Here is a 21,338-nt window from a genome sequence, read left to right as displayed (position 1 = left end):
GGGAAGAAAGTATTTGATCCCCTGCTGATTTTGTATGTTTGCCCACTGACAAAGAACTGGTAGGTTTATTTTAACAGACAAAATAACACCAAAAAAAATCCAGGGGGAAAAGACAAGTAGTATTTGAAGTGATTGAGTTTTATAAAGCTGCAATCATTTTTGCAGGAGACCCATATTGAGCGAGAGAATTACACTTTTTGAAAGTTCAAGATTCCCGTATCAAATACATGCTGTATACTCTACACATTCAGGAGTAGTTAGTGTCTTGGTCTCTTGCTCCAATACAGTTTTCTGGCAAACAGAGCTTTAAGGACCCAGAAGGGCGCTACATTGTGCTATGGTGTTCACTATATGATAAAAACTTTGTTGGTGAATGTCTGTTCCTCCTCCTTATAATGACGAAGTGATGAAAAATGTTTTTAGGAAAACGGTGCAATGGCTGACTTTACCAACCTTAGTAATGGGAGATTTTAATAGCATAAAGAGAAGGAAGCTGGATATAGCACCACAATAGATAAACAGAGTATTACGAGAACTAGGTTTGCTGGCCACATACAAGAGATGTGGTTAATAGATATGTGGAGAATTAGGTATCCATTAACCAGAGAATATTCATGCTGTTCGAGCACATATGGATATTTGTCAATAATAGATCTTGTTCTGTGGAATGATTATTTTCTTCCATGGTTAGATTCGGCATCTTTATTAGTAGTCTGGGATACTATGAAGGCTTATTTACGTGGAATAATGATTAAAGAAACCTGTAAAATTTAAGAGCTTATCAAGATGGCGAGAGGAGGAAGTAATGCAAATGGTGAATCAGACAGAGCAGGATTTTATCATGGACCCTACAGAAGAAAGGTGTTTAGTATGGCAGGAGGCCCAGAAACTTTATAAAATGTTATCTTTAAAGCAGAAAATAGCAGTTTTTTTTCAAAATCAAAAACATTATGAGATGGGGGAACAGGTGGGACGTGTGTTGGCTGTGATAGCTCAAGCAAAGAGGGCCCAATAGCTATCGTAGCAGTCAAAGATGCAGGAAGAGTGGTGAAGCATGATACAGTAGTAGTCAATATATTAACTTTTATACCTCACTCTCTGTCAAAGTCAATGAATTAAGTTAAACCATTTTTGGATAAATTGGATCTTCCAAAACCTAAATCGGCAGAAAGAGAATTTCTTGACTGTCCCATATCCCCAGAAGAGCTAAAACAAGCAGTTGCACAGACCCATAATAAAGAACCAGGGATGGACGGACTACAGACGGAAATTTATTAAAAAAAATTGGTAAACTTTTGTTACCAGAATTAATGGAAGTATTAAATGATGGTGATTCCAAAACGGGGTAAGGACCCAATGTTACCTGAATCTTATCGCCCTATCTCTCTCCTTACCTCAGATGTCAAGATATTGGCTAGGGCCCTTGCAAATAGGTTATCAAGATATATTAACACCCTAATTCAGGGGGACCAAACGGGTTTTATTCCAACGAGAGCAGCATCAACAAACACTCGCAGACTTTTTTTTTTAAATGTGCAACTACCCATGGACGTTATGGGGTCTAGAGCAATACTGTGCCTAGAATCCCAAAAAAGCCTTTGATATGGTGGAGTGAGAATATCTATGGGCTGTATTGGAGGCTTTTGGTATGGGACCTGGATTTCTAAAATGGGTAAACATGTTATACAGGGACCCAAAAGCAAGGATCAGAATTAATACAATATCTAGCCCATTTACTCTGTCTAGAGCAGTGGTTCTCAACTCCAGTCCTCAGGACCCACCAACAGACCAGATTTTAAGTATTACCTTGGGGGAGATGCAGACTAGAATACTGCAATCACTGAGCAGCAAATGATGTCACCTATGATGTATTTCAGTTATCTTGCAAACCTGGCCTGTTGGTGGGCCCTGAGGACTGGAGTTGAGAACCACTGGTCTAGAGGGACAAGGCAGGGTTGTCCCAGTCTCCACTATTGTTAGCTATAGCGGTGGAGCCTCTCTCCCTTGCCATTAGACAATCAGGGGAATTAACTGGGTTTCGTCGGGCGGGTAGACATGATAAAATAGCCCTATATGCAGATGACGCTCTTATTTTCTTGGGGGATACCTCAAAGTCATTAACGGAGCTTATGTGCCTCATCTCCACATTTGGGCTATTTTTGAACTTTCAGATTAATTGGGATAAGTCTATATTACCATTAGATGAGTTAAAAATCCCTCTCCGGGATCAAGCTTCCCAAATTCAAATTAAACATACAGTGAAATACTTGGAGATAGAGAGATCTCGGAATGTAAAAGACTATATTTGAATCTTAAACCTTTATTAGCAAACTTTAGGGATAAATGTCGGAGCTGGTGTAAGCTCCCACTGACCGTGATTGGCACAGCCAATCTTAAGATCTGGACCCCACAATTACCGTGCTTCAGAATTCTCCTGTATGGATCATAGCATTTTGGTTTAGAAAAATTGAATCTCTTTTTAGAGAACTTATTTGGAGGAAAAAACAACCCTGTATAAAACAAACTACACTAATGCTAAATAAAGCAGCTGAGGGGGTTGGCGATTCCCCATCCTAAAAATTGCTTTTTAGCCTCATAGTTAAAACACTTTTGTGAATGGACAGTAGTGTCAAATTCTGATCCTATACAGCAGGGTCTCCAAACTTCCTAAGGGCCAGTTTACTGTCCTCCTTTAGGGGGGCCGGACTGTGGCCAGTGGCAGAAGAAAATGTCTTGGCGTCAGTAGGAGCAAACAATGCGCCATCATTAGGGGGGGAAATTGTGCCCCGTTGGTATTAATGGGAGGAATAGTGTCCCATCATTGGTGTCAGTAATGGTGCCCCATCAATGGGAGGAATCATGCCCCATTATTGGTATCAGTGGGAGGAATAGTGTCCCATCGCTGATATCAGTGGGAAGCATAGTGTCCCATTGTCTGTGCAAGTGACAGGATTTATCCCACTGTTGCTGATAGTGGGGGGGGGGTTGATGGCCCCAAGGGCCAGAAAATCAAGCAAGGGGCCACATCTGGCCCCCAGGCCACAGGTTGGAGACCACTGCTATACAGGGTCTATTGCTATCAGTATATGACAAATACTCAGTTTCTTTACTGGAGATTAGAAATCGGTTGTACGATTAAAAGATTCATAACGGGTAATTTGTTTGACAAAGTATGTCAGGAAATGAAAAATATTACAGAAATTAAGCTTATAGCACAAAAATGGGTATCCCCATATCCACCAACAATAGCAGAAAGGAAAACACTAAGGCCATTTTCACACTGAGGCGCTTTACAGATGCTATAGCGCTAAAAATAGCGCCTGTAAAGCACCTCTCGGGCTTTCACACTGACGCGGTGCGCTTGCAGGACATTAAAGTCCTACAAGCAGCATCTTTGGGGCGCTTTAGGAGCGATGTATACACCACTCCTAAAGCACCCCTGCCCATTGAAATCCATGGGCAGCGCCTGCACAGCGCCTCGGCAGCAGCGCTTTGTGGGCACTTTTAACACTTTTTCGGCCGCTAGCGGGGATTGAAAGCGCCAATGCCCCAGTGTGAAAGTACTCAAAAAAGGGACCTTAATTAAGGAAAAATTATATCTTTCTAATTAGAGCAAGGGGTCTCAAACCGCCAGCCCTCCAGCTGTTGCAAAACTACTACTCCCCATCAAGCCTCTGCCTGTGGGGGTCATGTTTGTAACTGTCAGCCTTTGAGGGACTTGTAGTTTCGTAACAGCTGGAGGGCTGCCAGTTTGAGACCCCTGACATAGAGGTAGAGCCTGTCTAGGGAAATTTGAAAAGATATGTGGAGAAGGTGGTCTGATGCTTTTGATGGATGACAAGATGGGAGTAGATAAATTTATAAATTTGAGCAATAAGGCAAGAAATTTAGGGTTGTGTTTTTTTTTTTTTTTGTTTTTTTTTTTTTCCTTTTTGTTTGTGTTTTATTACGTACATGGGTTGCATGTTTATACTGTTTGTGTATAAAAGCAATAAAAATTATTTCATTTAAAAAAAAAAGTTATAGATTGATTTGCATTTTAATAAGTGAAATAAGTATTTGACCCCTTTTACAAAACATGACTTCTTACTTTGGTGGCAGAACCCTTGTCGGCAATCAGAGGTCAGACATTTCTTGTAGTTGGCCACCAGGTTTGCACACATCTCAAGAGGGATTTTGTCCCACTCCTCTTTGCAGATCCTCTCCAAATCATTTAAGGTTTCGAGGCTGATGTTTGGTAACTCAAACCTTCAGCTCCCTCCACATATATTCTATGGGATTATGGCCTGGAGACTGGCTAGGCCACTCCAGGACTTTAATGTGCTTCTTCTTGAGTCACTCCGTTGTTGCCTTGGCTGTGTGTTTTGAGTCATTGTCATGCTGGAATACCCATCTAAGACCCATTTTCAATGCCCTAGCTGAGGGAAGGAGGTTCTCGCCCAAGATTTGATAGCACATGGCCCTGTCCCATCGTCCCTTTGAGGTGAAGTTGTCCTGTCCCCTTAGCAGAACCCCCCCCCTCAAAGCATAGTGTTTCCACATCCATATTTGCTGATGTTCTTGGGGGTCATAGGCAGCATTCCTCCTCCAAACACGGCTAGTTGAGTTGATGCCAAAGAGCTTGATTTTGGTCACATCTGACCACTACACTTTTACCAAGTTCTCCTGAATCATAAAGATGTTCATTAGCAAGCTTCAGATGGGCCTGTGCATGTACTTTCTTGAGCAGGGGGACCTTGCGGCGCTGCAGGATTTCAGTCCTTTATGGCGTAGTGTTACCAATTGTTTTCTTGGTGACTATGGTCCCAGCTGTCTTGAGATCACTGACTAGATTCTCCCGTGTAGTTCTGGGCTAATTACTCGCCGTTCTCATGATCATTCAAACTCCACAAGGTGAGATCTTGCAAGGAGCCCCAGACCAAGGAAGATTGACTGTTATTTTGTGTTTCTTCCATTAGCGAATAATCGCACCACTATCTCACCAAGCTGCTTGCAATGGTCTTATAGCCCATTACAGCCTTGTGTAGGTCTACAATCTTGTCCCTGACATCCTTGGACAGCTCTTGGTCTTGGCCACGGTGGAGAGATTGGAATATGATTGCTTCTGTGGGCAGGTGTCTTTTTTTTTTTTTTTTTTTTCTTTTTTCTTTTTTCTTTTTTCTTTTTTCTTTTTTTTTTTTATACAGTTAATAAGTTGACTCCCTTTAAGAGGGTGCTCCTAATCTCAGCTCATTACCTGTACAGAAGACACCTGGGAGCCAGAAAACTTGCTGATAGGGGATCCAATACTTATTTTGCTCATAAAATGCAAATCAATTTATAACTTTTTTGAAATGCATTTTTCTGGATATTTTCCTTCTCTCACTGTTAAAATAAACCTACCATTAAAATTAAAGACTGATCATTTCTTTTTCAGTGGGCAAACTTACAAAACAGCAGGGGATCAAATACTTTTTTTCCCCTCACTGTAACCCCTAGTAACCAAACGGACTCCATCTTGTTCTGCTCATACAGTGCATCTGGAAAGTATTCACAACACTTCACTTTTTCCACATTTTGTTATGTTACAGCCTTATTCCAAAATGGATTATATTCATTATTTTCCTTAAAATTTTACAAACAATACTCCATAGTGACAACGTGAAAGAAGTTTGTTTGAAATCTTTGCAAATTTATTAAATTAACCAGTTGCCAACCAGCCCATAGCCAAATGATGGCTGCAGGGCGGTTGGATAACTCCGGGATCACGTCATATGACGTGATTCCAGAAAACTGCTCCTGCGCGCCCCCTGGGGCGCGCACACGGGAACATCCATGACCGCCGGGTCCAGAGGCATCACGGTAAACGGCCACTGATCACGGCCGTTTACCATGTGATCGCTCCATCAAATGATCGGTACAGGGAGCCGCGCTGTGGGCTGGATGTGTAGTGCCCACAGCGCTGCTCAGTGACCTGTGCGGTCACATCCATCCATCCCTCCATGCTCTGCAATACCCTGTGCAATACTCTGCGATACCCTGTGCAATACTCTGCGATACCCTGTGCAATACTCTGCGATACCCTGTGCAATACTCTGCGATACCCTGTGCAATACTCTGCGATACCCTGTGCAATACTCTGCGATACCCTGTGCAATACTCTGCGATACCCTGTGCAATACTCTGCGATACCCTGTGCAATACTCTGCGATACCCTGTGCAATACTCTGCGATACCCTGTGCAATACTCTGCGATACCCTGTGCAATACTCTGCGATACCCAGCCATACTCTGCAATGACCCGCATTACTCTGCAATGACCCGCATTACTCTGCAATGACCCGCATTACTCTGCAATGACCCGCATTACTCTGCAATGACCCGCATTACTCGGCTATAATCGGCCTCTGTATGTGGCCAGGCTGTGGAAGTCTCACACATGTGGTATCGCCGTAGGAGGAGTAGGAGAATATATTTTGGGGTGTCATTTTTGGTATGTACATGCTATGTGTTAGAAATATTGTATAAATGGACAACTTTGTGTTAAAAAAAAATGTGTTTTAACCACTTCCCGCCCGCCGGCCGTCATACGACGTCCTTGACTTTGTGCGGGGATATCTGAATGATGGGTGCAGCTACAGGCATCATTCAGATATCAGCTTTTTCAGCCGGTGATTCCCTACACCATGAGAATGATCATAGCGGCTGTTCCGCTGCTTGATCATTCTTATGGGAGGCGAGAGGGGACGATTTCACTGTAAAGAGGACCTGTCATGCCATATTCCTATTGCAGGGGATGTTTACATTCCTTGTAATAGAAATAAAAGTGATCAAAAAATGTATTTTTTGGAAAAAAGCCTCAAAGTAAAATGAACAATAAAAAAAAAAAAAAAAATTTCCATGTGTCCCTGTGTGCTCGCATGCAGAAGCGAACGCATACGTAAGTTGCACCCACATATGAAAATGGTGTTCAAACCACACATGAGGTATCGCTGCGATTGGTAGAGCGAGAGCAATAATTTTGGCCCTAGACCTCCTCTGTAACTCACAACATGTAACCAGTAAAAATGTTTAAAGCGTCTCCTATGGGGATTATTAAGTAGCGAAGTTTGGCGCCATTCCACGAGCGTGTGTAATTTTGAAGGGTGACATGTTAGGTATCTATTTACTCAGCATAACTTCATCTTTCACGTTATGCAAAGACATTGAGCTAACTTTACTGTTTCGGGTTTTTTTTAAAGCACAAAACTGTTTTTTTTTTTTTTTTTTTTTTTTTAACGTGTTTGAAAAATTGCTGCGCAAATACCGTGCGAGAAAAAAGTTGCAACGACCGCCATTGTATTTTCTAGGGTCTTTGCTAAAAAAACCTATATAATATTTTGGGGTTCTATGTAATTTTCTAGCAAATAAATTATGATTTTTACATGTAGGAGAGAAATGTCAGAATTGGCCTGGGTGCTCCTAGAATGCCTGATGGTGCTCCCTGCATGTTGGGCCTCTGTATGTGGCCACGCTGTGTAAAAGTTTCTCACATGTGGTATCACCGTACTCGGGAGTAATAGCAGAATGTGTTTTGGGGTGTAATTTGTGGCATGCATATGCTGTGTGTGAGAAATAACCTGCTAATATGACAATTTTGTGAAAAAAAAAATCTTCATTTTGTAAAGAATTGTGGGAAAAAATGACAACTTCAAAAAACTCATCATGCATCTTTCTAAATACCTTGGAATGTCTTCTTTCCAAAAAGGGGTCATTTGGTAGGTATTTGTACTTTTCTGGCATGTTGGGGTCTCAAGAAATGAGATGGGCCGTCAGTACTTCAGGTGTGATCAATTTTCAGAAATTGGCACCATAGCTTGTGGACACTCTAACTTTCACAAAGACCAAATAATATACACCGATTTGGGTTATTTTTACCAAAGATATGTAGCAGTATACATTTTGGCCAAAATATATGAAGAAAAAATTACTAATTTGCAAAATTTTATAACAGAAACAAAGAAAAATTTCTCTTACAGAATTTTCGGTCTTTTTTCTTAGCGCAAAAACATAAAGAACCCAGCGGTGATTAAATACCACCAATAGAAAGCTCTGTTTGTGTGAAAAAAAGGACAAAAATTTCATTTGGGTACAGTGTTGCATGACTGAGTAATTGTCATTCAAAGTGTGAGAGCAACGAAAGCTGAAAATTGGTCTGGTTATTAAGGGGGTTTATTAAGTGCCCAGTGGTTAAAAAAAAAAAAAAAATTCACATGTACACAAGTATTCACAGCCTTTGCTCAATACTTTTTTGAAGCACCAATTGCAGCCTCAAGTCTTTTGGAGCATGATGCTACAAGCTTGGCACACCGATTTTTGGGCAGTTTCTCCCATTCTTTGCAGGACCTCTCAAGCTCCATCAGGTTGGATGGGGAGCGTCGGTGCACAGCCATTTTCAGATCCCTCTAGAGAGATGCTCAATCTGGTTCAAGTCTGGGCTTTGGCTGGGCCACTCAAGGACATTCAGAGTTGCTCTGTAGCCAGGCTGTGTGTTTAGGGTCATTGTCCTGTTGGAAGAGGAGCCTTCGTCCCAGTCTGAGGTCCAGAGTGCTCTGGAGCAGGTTTTCATCAAGGATGTCTCTGTACATTGCTGCATTCATCTTTTCCTCGATCCTGACTAGTCTCCCAGTCCCTGCTGCTGAAAAACATCCCCACAGCATGATGCTGCCACCACCATGCTTCACTGTAGTGATGGTATTGGCCAGATGATGAGCGGTGCCTGGTTTCCTCCAGACATGACGCTTGCAATTCTGGCCAAAGAGTTCAATCTTTGTTCCATCAGACCTGAGATTTTTGTTTCTCATGGTCAGAGCCCTTCAGGTGCCTTTTGGCAAACTCCAGGAGTGCCTGGCCACTCTACCATACAGGCCTGATTGGTGGAGTGCTCCAGAGATGGTTCTTCTGGAAGGTTCTCCTCTCTTCACAGAGAAATGCTGGAGCTCTGTCAGAGTGACCGTCGGGTTTTTGGTCACCTCCCTGACTTAAGGCCCCTCTCCCCTGATCACTCAATTTGGCCAGGCAGTTCCAAACTTCTTCCATTTATGGATGATGGCAGCCATTGTGCTCATTGGAATCCTCCAATGCTGCAGAAATTTTTCTGTACCCTTCCCCAGCCCTGTGCCTCGATACAATCCGTCTTGGAGGTCTACAGACAATTCCTTGGACTTCATGGCTTGGTTTGTGCTCAGACATGCAATGTTAACTGTTGAAAACTTGTATAGACAGGTGTGTGGCTTTCCAAATCCTTTTCAATCAATTGAATTTACCACAGGTGGACTCCAATCAAGTTGTAGCAACAACTCAAGGATGATCAGTGAAAACGGGATGCACCTGAGCTCAATTTTAAGTGTCATGGCAAAGGTTGTGAATACTTATGTACATGGGATTTTTTTTTTTTTTTGGTTACACTTTTTAATACATTTTCAAAGATTTCAAACAAACTTCTTTCACGTTGTCATTATGAGGTATTGTTTGTAGAATTTTAAAGGAAAATATTGAATTTAATCCATTTTGGAATAAGACTGTAACATAAAATTTGGAAAATGTGAAGCGATGTGAATACTTTCCGGATGCACTGTACTTTGTTGTAGTGAAGTCTGATTGCTGCACTTAAGAACCCTTGTTCTTTAAAGTGGTTGTAAACCCTTACAAACCACTTTGACCTACAGGTAAGCCTAGATTTAAGGCTTACCTGTAGGTCCAAGAAATATCTCCTAAACCTACATGGTTTAGGAGATATTTGCAAAAAGACAGGCACCACTGTCTATGGCACATGCGCCGTAGACAGCGGCACGCAGGCGCACTGAGCATGCCGCTGCTAACAGCGATATGCCATTAGTGGCGCCTCCCGTGCGCATGCCTGGGAGTGATGTTATCGTGGCTCCGGCCAATTACAGCGCTGGAGCCATGATACCCGGAAAGAAGATGGACGCTCCGTAGCAGAGGGGACAGCGGTGACGTCGCCTGCTCCTGTGTCAGGTAAGTGAAACATAATGAGCTACTATGCAATGCATGGTAGCCCATTATGCTTTACCTTTGCAGGGAAACAGAGGAAGTAAACCTATTAGGGTTTACTTCCTCTTTAAGGAACAGCCGAATTTGTAATTTAGTATGTTGTGTCTGTCATTTGAAATGGATGATTTGCTGTGAACAATGCACTATTCAACGTCTAAACTTACTGTAATGTAATGTCCAAGTTAACCTTTATACATCTGATATAACTTATTGTTTTTGTGTTTAAGACTCCTTTTTCTTGCAAAAAAAAACTATTTTAAAAATCTACCCTTTCTCAGAGATTTTTTTTGATTTATTAATCCAAGTATTGTTTGCCTTAAACATTAAGGCCACAGTGTTTTACAACACTGTTCGTTTAGGATTCTTCTATGAAGCAATGGCTCAAGAGGTCTCTTAGAAGCTGTAGTTGCTTGACTAGCAATTTGGTTTACTACTAAGAATAGTGCATATGGGTGTCCCTTTACCTCGCTGCTGTAAGGTAACAGCATATAAATTTATCTTTATGGGTGGCCAGTGTATTCCCTGAGAGTCTGGAGGCCTTGCAGCCTCCCAGTCTGGCGTTTCCGGATGTATGGTCTGTGTCTGCAATCAGAAGCCCCCCCCCCCCCCTTTTTTTTTTTTTTTTTTTTTTTTTTTTTTTGCCAAATACGGCTATAAGGTGAGCCTTGTACGTAGGGGGAGCAATAGAGGGGATACTATATTGCACTGAAGACAGGAAGTCACCAGTTATTTGGACTCCATTCAAGAGAGTGGTCACCAGCACTTTGCATAATTATTTTACACTGGTGATATACAGTTATTATTTTTTGCTTTGCACTTTTTATATAAAAGACTACCACAGGTATATCAGCACTTTTTCACCTGTTCACGTTGTATAGAGGATTCCGCACTATACAGCATTTACACGGATTTTTGTGATCTTTGATAATACTGTTTCCGCAAACAAGAAGAATTCAGACAATATGTGACCTCTTTTTTTGTATTGCATACCTGCTACCTCTATCGATAGTTGAGGTTACCTATTGTCGATCAGTCACAGGCATTGCCTGTATGTAATGAATATATTTTGCACTTTGTCACTTTATCTTGCATATTTGCACTATTTTTTAATTGAGTACAGCGCAGCACTATTTTTATTGCATATTCCTACGCTTTATTTATCGAGTGGCATGGGGATACCCATATATCTTAACTAAGAATAGTGCATAGTTTCTCACACAGCTATTCCTTAACCACTTCCATACTGGGCCTATTCTGGCACTCCTCTCCTTGCTAGAAAATTACACAAAACCCCCAAACATTATATATGTTTTTTTTTTGTTTTTTTTTTTTTTTGTTTTGTTTTTTTTTAGCAGAGGCCCCAGAGCAAAGGTTCTCAACTCCTGTCCTTAGGACCCACTAACGGGCCAGGTTTGCAAGATAACTGAAAAACATCACAGGTGATATCATTTGCTGCTCAGTGATTGCAGTATTCTAGCCTGCATCTCCACAAGGTAATACTTAAAATCTGGCCCATTAGTGGGTCCTGAGGACAGGAGTTGAGAACCACTGCCCTAGAGAATAAAACGGCGGTCGTTGCAACTTTTTACTGCACACGGTATTTGCGCAGCAATTTTTCAAATGCTTTTTTTTTTTGTGGGGGGGGGGGGTTTCGTAAATAAAAAACGTAAAGTTAGCCCAATTTTTTTGTATAATGTGAAAGATGTTACGCCGTGTAAATGGATACGTAACATGTTGCACTTTAGAAATTGCACACACTTGTGGAATGGCGCCAAACTTTGGTACTTAAAAATCTCTGTAGGCACTGCTTTAAATATTTTTTACAGGTAACCAGTTTAGAGTTAGAGGAGGTCTTAGGCTAGAATTGTTGCTCTTGCTTTGAACGCCATTTACATATATGGGCGCAATTTGGGTATGCGTTCGCTTCTGTGTGCGAGCACCTGGGGACAGGGGCGCTTTAACTTTTTGTTTTGTTTTTATTTTTTTACACTTTCTCTTAAATTTATTTATTTTTTGATCACTTCTATTCCTATTACAATGAATGTAAACATCCTTTGTAATAGGAATCATGCGTCCTAGACTCCTTTTATGGAGTCTAGAAGACCCCAGATCTCTCCTTCAGGCTGTAAAGACTGAGATAAAAAGATAAACGTTCTCGGCCTTTTCAGCCACACCCCCAGCAATATCTACTTTCGGCCCAGGCATGATGTCATTACATCGCGCCCATGCCTCCGAAGGTCAGAGATGACTGGGGTCCATCTGGTCACCAGAGATCTCTATGCTCAACCTCCGGCAGCGGCGAATTCATTCTCAAGGGGGACATCCCGTCCCACTGCCTGTAAGAATGATCAAGCAGCTGAACTGCCACTATGATTGTTCTTACGGTGCAGAGAATCGCCAACTGAAAAAGATGATATTCAGTTATCCACTTAAAGTCCAGAACGTCATATGATGTCCTTGAGCTGGAAATGGTTTATATATTCTACAAAAACTTGTAAATACAGCTACTAATCACCAGTGTTTTAACATCAAATTTCGATTTAGTTTTAGTTAGTCTTTTAACTAACGTTCCATTTTGGTTTTAGTCGTATTTTAGTCATCTGAGTGGTTTTAGTTGATTAAAATCACCAGTACATGTTAGTCAACTAAAATCCGACGGGTTTAGTTAAATTTGAATGCATTATTTAGAGCTGCCAAACATTTATATACTCCTGGAGTAAAAATCAAATAACCTGTTTATTATTTATGGTATTGGGTTTGAACATGCACTACAGAAACCTATTTAGCCGTTGTGCGATAAATTCAATTTAGTTTTAGTCATAGTCTTGACTAATGCCACTTTAGTTTTAGTCGTATTTTAGTCTTTTGACTAAAATTTAATTTTAATTTAATTTTCATTTTAGTCGACTAAATTAACACTGCTAATCAGACACACTATTGATATTGGATGTCAGACGGGAATGGACAACACTGGTAAAATTGAGCACTGTAACTGATCAGTGCCACGTTACAGCATTAATTGCATGTGATATACTAGCAATGTACCATGGAGAAGATTTTAATATGATTGTTTAGCACTGTAAAATTGATGCACCTGAAGGTTCCTTTCCAAAGCTGAACAGCGCACCATTGGCCTTGGGTATGGTGGCGTATTGGTGCGCAATAATAAGCCTGACCATGCACCATGCTGACATAAAGAAGAACTTCCCCCTTTGGCATCTTGAAGTGGAACTTCACCTTAATATGCAGCTTCAATGTCTAGGCCCTGGAGTACCTACATTGGCTGGGGTCATAGTGTGTCATTTTTCCATACTATGGGGCTGATATACTAAAACTGGAGGGTGCAAAATCTAATGCAGCTCTGCCTAGAAACCAACCAGCTTCCAGATTTTTTTTTTTTTTTTTTTTTGTCAAAGCTTAATTGAAAGCTGAAGTTAGAAGCTGATTGGCTACCATGCACAGCTGCACCAGATTTCACACACTCCTAAATCAATCCCTATGTGTCACAGTTTTTAGATGGCTGTCTAAGCACAACCTAGCTACCACAAGTGCTCTGAGCAGAAAGTTTATATTGCAGATTAGGGCGCCTAAATAAATACAGTAGTTCACATTGTGAGTAATACAAGGCAGCTGCAAGCATTTAATTAGTAGTATAGGACATTTTACATTTCATATACTTTGCTCTGAAATGTAATGTGTTTCTTTCTCAGATCGCGTTCAAGGGATCGGCGACGACGAAGATCACGATCCACTTCTCGTGACAAACGAAGATCAAGATCAAGGGACCGACACAGGCGACATCGTAGTCGATCAGGAAGTCGTAACAAAGGTTACCATGGCAGTTCTAGAGATAAGGATAAGGAGAGAGCAAAAAAATAGCTACTGCAAGAGGATTGCAGAGGTAATGAGCAACACATAAACCTAATGTGCTTTGCTTATAAACTGGGAGAAGTTGTTCTACAAATTATGATTAAAAGTTAAGTTTCCCTCATCTGGATGCATCGGTAATATTTACGATTTTATACTAGGTACAGGAGGCAGTACATGGACACTGACCCACCTCCCATACCTATATTACATCCTTAACCAGTACAGGCCCACCCACCGCACTTACACTACCCACCCCAGCTGTGCTGTCAGCCTTGTGCTGTAGCGAATATCAGCGGGTCCCGGACAATGTTTTATGGGACCCTCTGAGCGAATGACAGATGAGAGCTCTGTGTTGGAGTACAGCGATGTGGCTTTTTTTTAAATTTATTTCCTCTCTGCAAGGCAAGGAGATAAAACGCTTACTTTGCTCAGTAAAAGCAGCACGCTTTACACTTGTTAGCAATACAGTTAACCATTTGATTGCTCCTTTCCAGCCAGTGTCATTAGTACAGTGACAGAGTATATTATTAGTACTGATCACTGTATTCATGTCAGTGGTGATGTCAGTGTCGCTGCACCGTCCCACTACAAGTTGCTGATCACTGCCATTATTAGTATTTAAAAAAAAAAAAAATCCAGTATTATACCATAGTTTGTAGACACTAGTCCTTTCGCTCAAACCAATTAAAGAGGAACTGCAGTCTGCTCACATAAATAGTAAAAAAAAACCATCTTTGCCATTCTGAAGCTTCCCTCCAAACACTTTGCATATTTTATATATACTGTGATTCTGTACTTACCAAATTTGCTGCAGAAATCTCCCTCCACTAAGTCTGGCTCCATCCATTTTAACTGTGGGCAGCTGAAGCTGCTGCCCGTTCACTTCCTGGATTTACACAGAGGCACACCTCCAGCTCTGCGACTCTCATTGGCCCTCTTATGACTCTCCTCCCCTCCCTTCCTGGCAAACTCTGAGTGAGAGAGCTGTGTATGATGTCATAAGCCTAGTCCTTTTTACCAGACAAACAGGAAGTGGGCTGTATAAGGTATTTACTGGCAGAAAAAAAAAGTTTTACTATCCAAAGTTAAAACAACAAGGGCAGAGGATTTAGTAGATGGAAAGATGAAAAAATGACTGAAGTTCCACTTTTAATATATATGCTTTTTGTTTTTTTACCAAAGACATGTAGCAGAATATGTTTTAGCCTACATTTTATAAAGACATTTTAATTAAAAAAAAAAAAAAAAACAATTTTGATTGGATACGTTTTATAGCAGAAAGTAAAGTATGTATGTATTTTTATTTATTTTTTGTTAAATTGGGGAACAGCATTGCATGGCCACGCAATTGCCAATTAAAGTAGCCCAGTGCTGAATAGCAAAAAAATGCCCTGGTCATGAAGTGGGGGTACCTTCTGTAGCTGAGGTGGTTAAAATACCGAAAATATAGTCCAAACAAATTTGTAGGGCTTACTAGTAGTCAAAAGTGTATGTGTATATGTGTGTGTGTATGTATGTGTGTGTGTATGTATGTATGTATATATATATATGTATGTATGTGTGTATATATATATATATATATATATATATATATATATATATATATATATTTATATATATATATATTTATATATATATATATTTATATTTGCCACTGATTTTTTTTTTTTTGCATATTTGTCACACTTAAATGATTCAGGTCAAATTCCTCAAACTATTTTTAATATTACACAAAGCTAACCCTAAGTAAATTCAAAATGCCCTTTAAATGATGATTTCATTTATTACGAGAGAAAAAATCTGTCCAAACCTGCTTAGCCTTATGTGAAAAAGTTCACTCGCCACACCCAGGCCTTGATTACTGCCAGACCTGTTGAATTAAGAAATCACTTAAATAGGAGCTGCCTTACGAAGTGAAGCACACTAAAAGATCGCAAAAAGCAACACATTATGCCACGATCCAAATAACTTAAAGTACAGATAAGAGAAAAAGTAATTGGCATGTATCAGTCTGGAAAGGGTTACAAAGCCATTTCTAAGGCTTTGGAACTCCAGTGAACCGTGAGAGCCTTTATCCACAAATGGAGAAAACTTGGAATGGTGGTGAACCTTCCCAGGAGTGACCAGCCTTCCAAAATCACTCAAAGAGCATAACGACTACTCATCCAGGAGGTCATAAAAACCCAGAACAACATCTAAAGAACTACAGGCCTCACTTGCCTCAGTAAGGTCAGTGTTCACGATTCAACAATAAGAAAGAGCTTGGGGAAAAAATGGCATCCATGGCGAAAGCCACTGCTGACCAAAAGGAACACAATAACCTGTCTCACAATTGCCAAAAAAATCTTGATTATCCCCAAGACTTTTGGGCAAATATTCTGTAGACTGCTGAGTCCATTTTTAACTTTTTGGAAGGTGTGCATCCTGTTACATCTGGCGTAAAACTAACAGCATTTTCATAAAAAGAAAGTACCAACAGTCAAACATGGTGGTGGTCTAGGGATGCTGTGCAGCTTCAGGACCTGGACGACTTGCCATAATTAACAGAACCATGACTTCTACTCTCTACCAGAATATCCTGAAAGAGAATCTCCAGCCATCAGTTTGTGACCTCAAGCTCACTTGAGTTATGTAGCAGGACAATGATCCAAAACACACCAGCAATTCTACTCCTGGCTACAAAAAACGAATTAAGGTTTTGGAGTGGCCTAGTCAAAGTCTGGACTTAAATCCACTTGAGATGCTGTGGCATGACCTTAAACGGGCCGTTCATGCTTAAACCCTCCAATGTGGCTGAATTAAAACAATTGTGCAAAGAGTGAGCCAAAATTCCTCCCTAGCGATGTGAAAGACTCATTGCCAGTTATCACAAACTCTTGATTGCAGTTGTTGCCGCCAAGGGTTGCAAAACCAGTTATTAGGTTTAGGGGGCAATTGCCTCTTCACATAGGGTTGGGCAGGTTTGGACAGTTTTTGTTTTTTTCTATTCATAAATGAAAACATTTTAAAACTGCATTTTGTATTTACTTGGGTTATCTTTCTGTAATAACATTTGTTTGATAATCTGAATCATTTTAAGTGTGACAAATATGCAAAAAAAAAAATCAGGAAATTGCAAATAATTTCACAGGACTGTATAGTATATGTGCATGACTTAAAGTATCCATATGATGGGCAACTAGCATTTTGGGGAGAACAGTAATGGCAGCTTACTTTCTCAATACAGGTTTTCCTTTAAAAAAAAAATAAAACAAAAAAAAAAATCCCCCAAAAAACTTCTTCCTTGTTCAGTTACACATTTTAACCCTTCCTGACTGTAATCTGTAGTTTAAAGTTTTAGAGCGCAGTGCCCTGTACTGATGATGTTCACCTACACTTTTTGCAGTTGTAATTGTATGCATTCTATTTTAAATTTCTTTTTACGGTTTTGTCAAACTCTCCTGTGTCCTTTTTTTATATTCTGTCTGAATGTATGTGTAATATGAGTAATCTCTCCTGACAATGCCTTCATCCTCTTTTTCTTTAGCGAAGACTGGCAATATACAGTGCCTTGAAAAAATATTCATACCCCGTGAAATTTTCCACATTTTGTCATGTTACAACCAAAAACGTAAATGTATTTTATTGGGATTTTATGTGATAGACCAACACAAAGTAGCACATAATTGTTAAGTGGAAGGAAAAATGTTTTTCAAAATGTTTTATAAATATCTGAAAAAATGTGGGTTGCATTTGTATTCAGCTCCCTTTACTCTGATACCACTGACCATAAAATCTAGTGGAACCAATTGCCTTCAGAAGTCACCCAATTAGTAAAGTCCACCTGTGTGTAATTTAATCGGCATAAGTACAGCTGTTCTGTGAAGCCCTCGGAGGTTTGTTGGAGAACCTTGGTGAACAAACGGCATCATGAAGGCCAAGAAACACACCAGATGGGTCAGGGATACAGTTGTGGAGAAGTTTATAGCGGGGTTGGGTTATTAAAAAAAATAAAATACCCAAGCTTTGAACATCTCGCGGAGCACTGTTCAATCCATCATCCGAAAATGGAAAGAGTATGGCACAACTGCAAACCTACCTAAGACATGGCTGTCCACCTAAACTGACAGGCTGGGCAAAGAGAGCATTAATCGGAGAAGCAGCAAAGAGGCCCATGGTAACTGGAGCAACTGCAGAGATCCACAGCTCAGGTGAGAGAATCTGTCCACAGGACAACTATTAGTCGTGCACTCCTCAAATATGGCCTTTATGGAAGAGTGTCAAGAAAGCCATTGCTGAAAGAAAGCTATAAGAAGTCCTGTTTGTGAGAGGCCATGTGGGGGACACAGCAAACTTGTGGAAGAAGGTGCTCTGGTCAGATGAGACCAAAATTGAACTTTTTGGCCTAAAAGCAAAACGCTATGTGTGGCAGAAAACGAACACTGCAGATCACCCTAAACACACCATCCCCATGTGAAACATGGTGTGGGGATGCTTTTCTTCAGCAGGGACAGGGAAGCTGGTCAGAGTTGATGGGAAGATGGATGGAGCCAAATACAGGGCAATCTTAGAAGAAAACCTGTTAGAATCTGCAAAAGACTTGAGACTGGGGCTGAGGTTCACCTTCCAGCAGGACAACGACCCTAAACATACAGCCAGAGCTACAATGGAATGGTTTAGATCAAAGCATATTAACGTGTTAGACCCCATACACACTATTCAATTTTCTGCACATTTTTGTCTTCAGATTTACCAAAACCATATAATATGAGGTCAAACCTTAAGAGTTTCAATTTGTATGCAGTCGGGCAGGCCCTTGCACTACATGGTAAATCTGAAGACAAAAATCTGCAGAAAATCAAATAGTGTGTATGGGGCCTTAGAATAGCCCCATCGAAGTCCAGACCTAAATCCAATTGAAAATTGCTTTTCACAGACTCTCCATCCAATCTGACTGAACTTGAGCTATTTTACAAAGAAGAATGGGCAAAATTTTCACTCTAGATGAAGCTGGTAGAGGCATACCCAAAAGGACTTGCAGCTGTAATTGCAGTGAAAGGTGGTTCTACAAAGTATTGACTGTGCACTGAATGGAAATTTTGGTACCAAAAATGTAGGATGCACTAAACCGAAAATTACCGTTTTTAAAAAATATTTTTTAAATAGAATTGTATTGTTATAATTTGATTTTTTTTTAAATTAATATCCGTTAAAATTTATATGAATTTAATGTTTAATGGCACCTTTATTGGAAGAAAAGCTCAAGAAAAATGCAGTCTCTAACCATCTCTTGTATCATGTCTGCAATCTTTCCATTCGGTGCACCTCTAGCAGACATGATACAGGAAATGGTCAGAGACTGCAGACATGATACAATAGATCAATGCAGCTCACCAGTGCCCAGATCAGAGCGGCGGTCTCCTCCTGTGTCATTGAGCTGGATTTGAATTGCCCCGCCTCCTGAGATACATGTCACAATGATTCAATCTCCTGGCATTTGGATCAGGGCTTTGTTACAGCGGCTGTTGAACAATTCAGCTTCGTGCCACAGCGAGAGATCACCGCTTTGTGTGAGGAGGGAGGGGAGGACTCTGACTGGGGCATGCCAGGATGACACCCTCGCAATGTGCGGCACCCGGGTTGGACTGCCCCCCTCTTTTGGTGCCATTATCCCCACCTTTTTGTCTTTCGGCCAAATGGGAAAAAAACACACAAAATTTTCAGTCAATATGTTTTGGCGGCTGAAATTTCGGTGCACTTCTACTACTTTTCACATATTTATTTCTATAAAAGTTTGAAGATCATTTTTCTTCCACTTCACAATTATGTGCCACTTAGTTTTGGTCTATCACATAAAATCCCAATAAAATACATTTACGTTTTTGGTTGTAACATGACAAAATGTGAAAAATGTTAAGGGATATGAATACTTTTTCAAGGCAATGTATATGCTCACTTATCGTCCAGTGTCATCTTCCTGCAGTGTAATGACACACAGGGGTGGTACAGTCTTGGGAAATGTTGATGCTTGCACAGCGGCCTTTGGTATTGACTGTGCTGCTGAATCGCTTTGTGTGCTGCCAGAAGTCAGTGTTACAACTGTCCAAGTCAGCAAAGACTGATGGAGAGGAGAGTAAAATCTTTCCTCCTCTCTGCTGGAGCTATGAGATTCTACTTTCCATATTCTCTTCTCACTCCTAACCACAGTCACCTGGCAAGTGTTTAATGTCTGAAAAAATTAGCTTTTTGTTATGCTTGTAATGTACAGTATGTCTCCAAAATGGGAATTAATTGAGGTCCAAATTAAACAGTCTTTTCTCCAGCCAGATGGTGGCGCTCTAGGCTTTTTTTCCCTCAAACTGCATACTTTCCCTTAACAGTGATGTTGGAAAATGCTTGTTTGCCGAGATGAATAGATCTTTGTACTGAAGTAGTAGGTAGGCCAAAGAAATTTACCACATAATGACTCCTTTTTATATAATTTTAAGTTGTAGTTTGGGTTTACTGGCCCATTTATTATGTATAGCTATTTATCAATATGTTTGAACAATAGTTGCTCTGTAAATGTAACTGCATGCATCTTTTTCTTTGTAGATCAGCAGGGATCACACAGCAACGATAACAAAGTCTTGAGGTTTGACTTTGCATCTGGGGAACCTGCACTGCATCAAATAACATACTTTGTGTTGTATTTTTAATCAGTCGAGCAATGTTCTATAAATGACAATAAAGCTTTTTTTCTTACTGAAAGCTCACATTTGATAAATCCAATTTTTTTATTGTTTGAAAATAGCAATGTTATTAATTATATTCTGCTTGCCCTCAGTTGAAAGTAGTTGGTATACAATTAAATCATTTGTTTAGTGTACTAATTTTGTTTGTTGTGTTTTTTAGGGGACATGGATGGGGAAGTTGCATACGAAAACTGTTAATGTAGTTTCATGTGATTTCAAGCTTATGTATTATCTGTTGAAATGTTTTGTCAATAGGAATGTGCTTGCTGTAGTAGATCAGCTACTCCTTTCCTTTTAAAAATGTACATTTTAAGGTATGTTGAACAAGTTTGTCCAAGTATTTTTCAGGCTAAATCCACGCAAAATAAAAATACATGTGGGCAGTGTTTATGGAGGTAACATGTTGTATGTTTCCTATGTTATCTAGTGTGGTGATTCAGAAAGATTCTGCTATACATTTATACATGTGTAAAACTGGATCATAAACCTAGTGTATCTAAAGCCAAAATGATTTTTAGTAGAATGTGAAAAGCTTAGAACACCTGTCAGGTTTTTTTTTTACTGCGGTCTGTGTGCCTGTTGGAGGGATTCACCCCATTTGTCCTAGTGATCATTGTCACAGGCACTCAGAGTGAGGGGAAAACAAAACTTTTGAGTTGTCACCGGGACAGGAATAGGTCTTATGCTTGTCGCAGTGACAACTGTCTATCTATTTGGGTTTTT

At 40.3% G+C, this 21,338-nt stretch overlaps 1 protein-coding gene across 1 annotated transcript in view; it reads left to right on the top strand.

Moving 5' to 3' along the window:
• LUC7L (LUC7 like) overlaps positions 1 to 20,749 on the top strand; it is a 78,323-nt gene extending 57,574 nt beyond the window's left edge. Inside the window, exons 8-9 of the mRNA XM_073633052.1 lie at positions 13,743 to 13,933; positions 20,476 to 20,749. Of these exons, the coding sequence (XP_073489153.1) occupies positions 13,743 to 13,911 (169 nt within the window). The 3' untranslated portion in view covers positions 13,912 to 13,933; positions 20,476 to 20,749. The remainder of the gene's footprint in view (positions 1 to 13,742; positions 13,934 to 20,475) is intronic.
• Positions 20,750 to 21,338: the final 589 nt, after the last annotated feature.

The sequence above is a fragment of the Aquarana catesbeiana genome, linkage group LG06, assembly GCF_042186555.1.
Source record: "Aquarana catesbeiana isolate 2022-GZ linkage group LG06, ASM4218655v1, whole genome shotgun sequence".
NCBI lineage: Eukaryota > Metazoa > Chordata > Amphibia > Anura > Ranidae > Aquarana > Aquarana catesbeiana.
The sequence above is the reverse complement of the archived record's forward strand: the minus strand, read 5'-3'. Positions and strand labels throughout refer to the sequence as shown.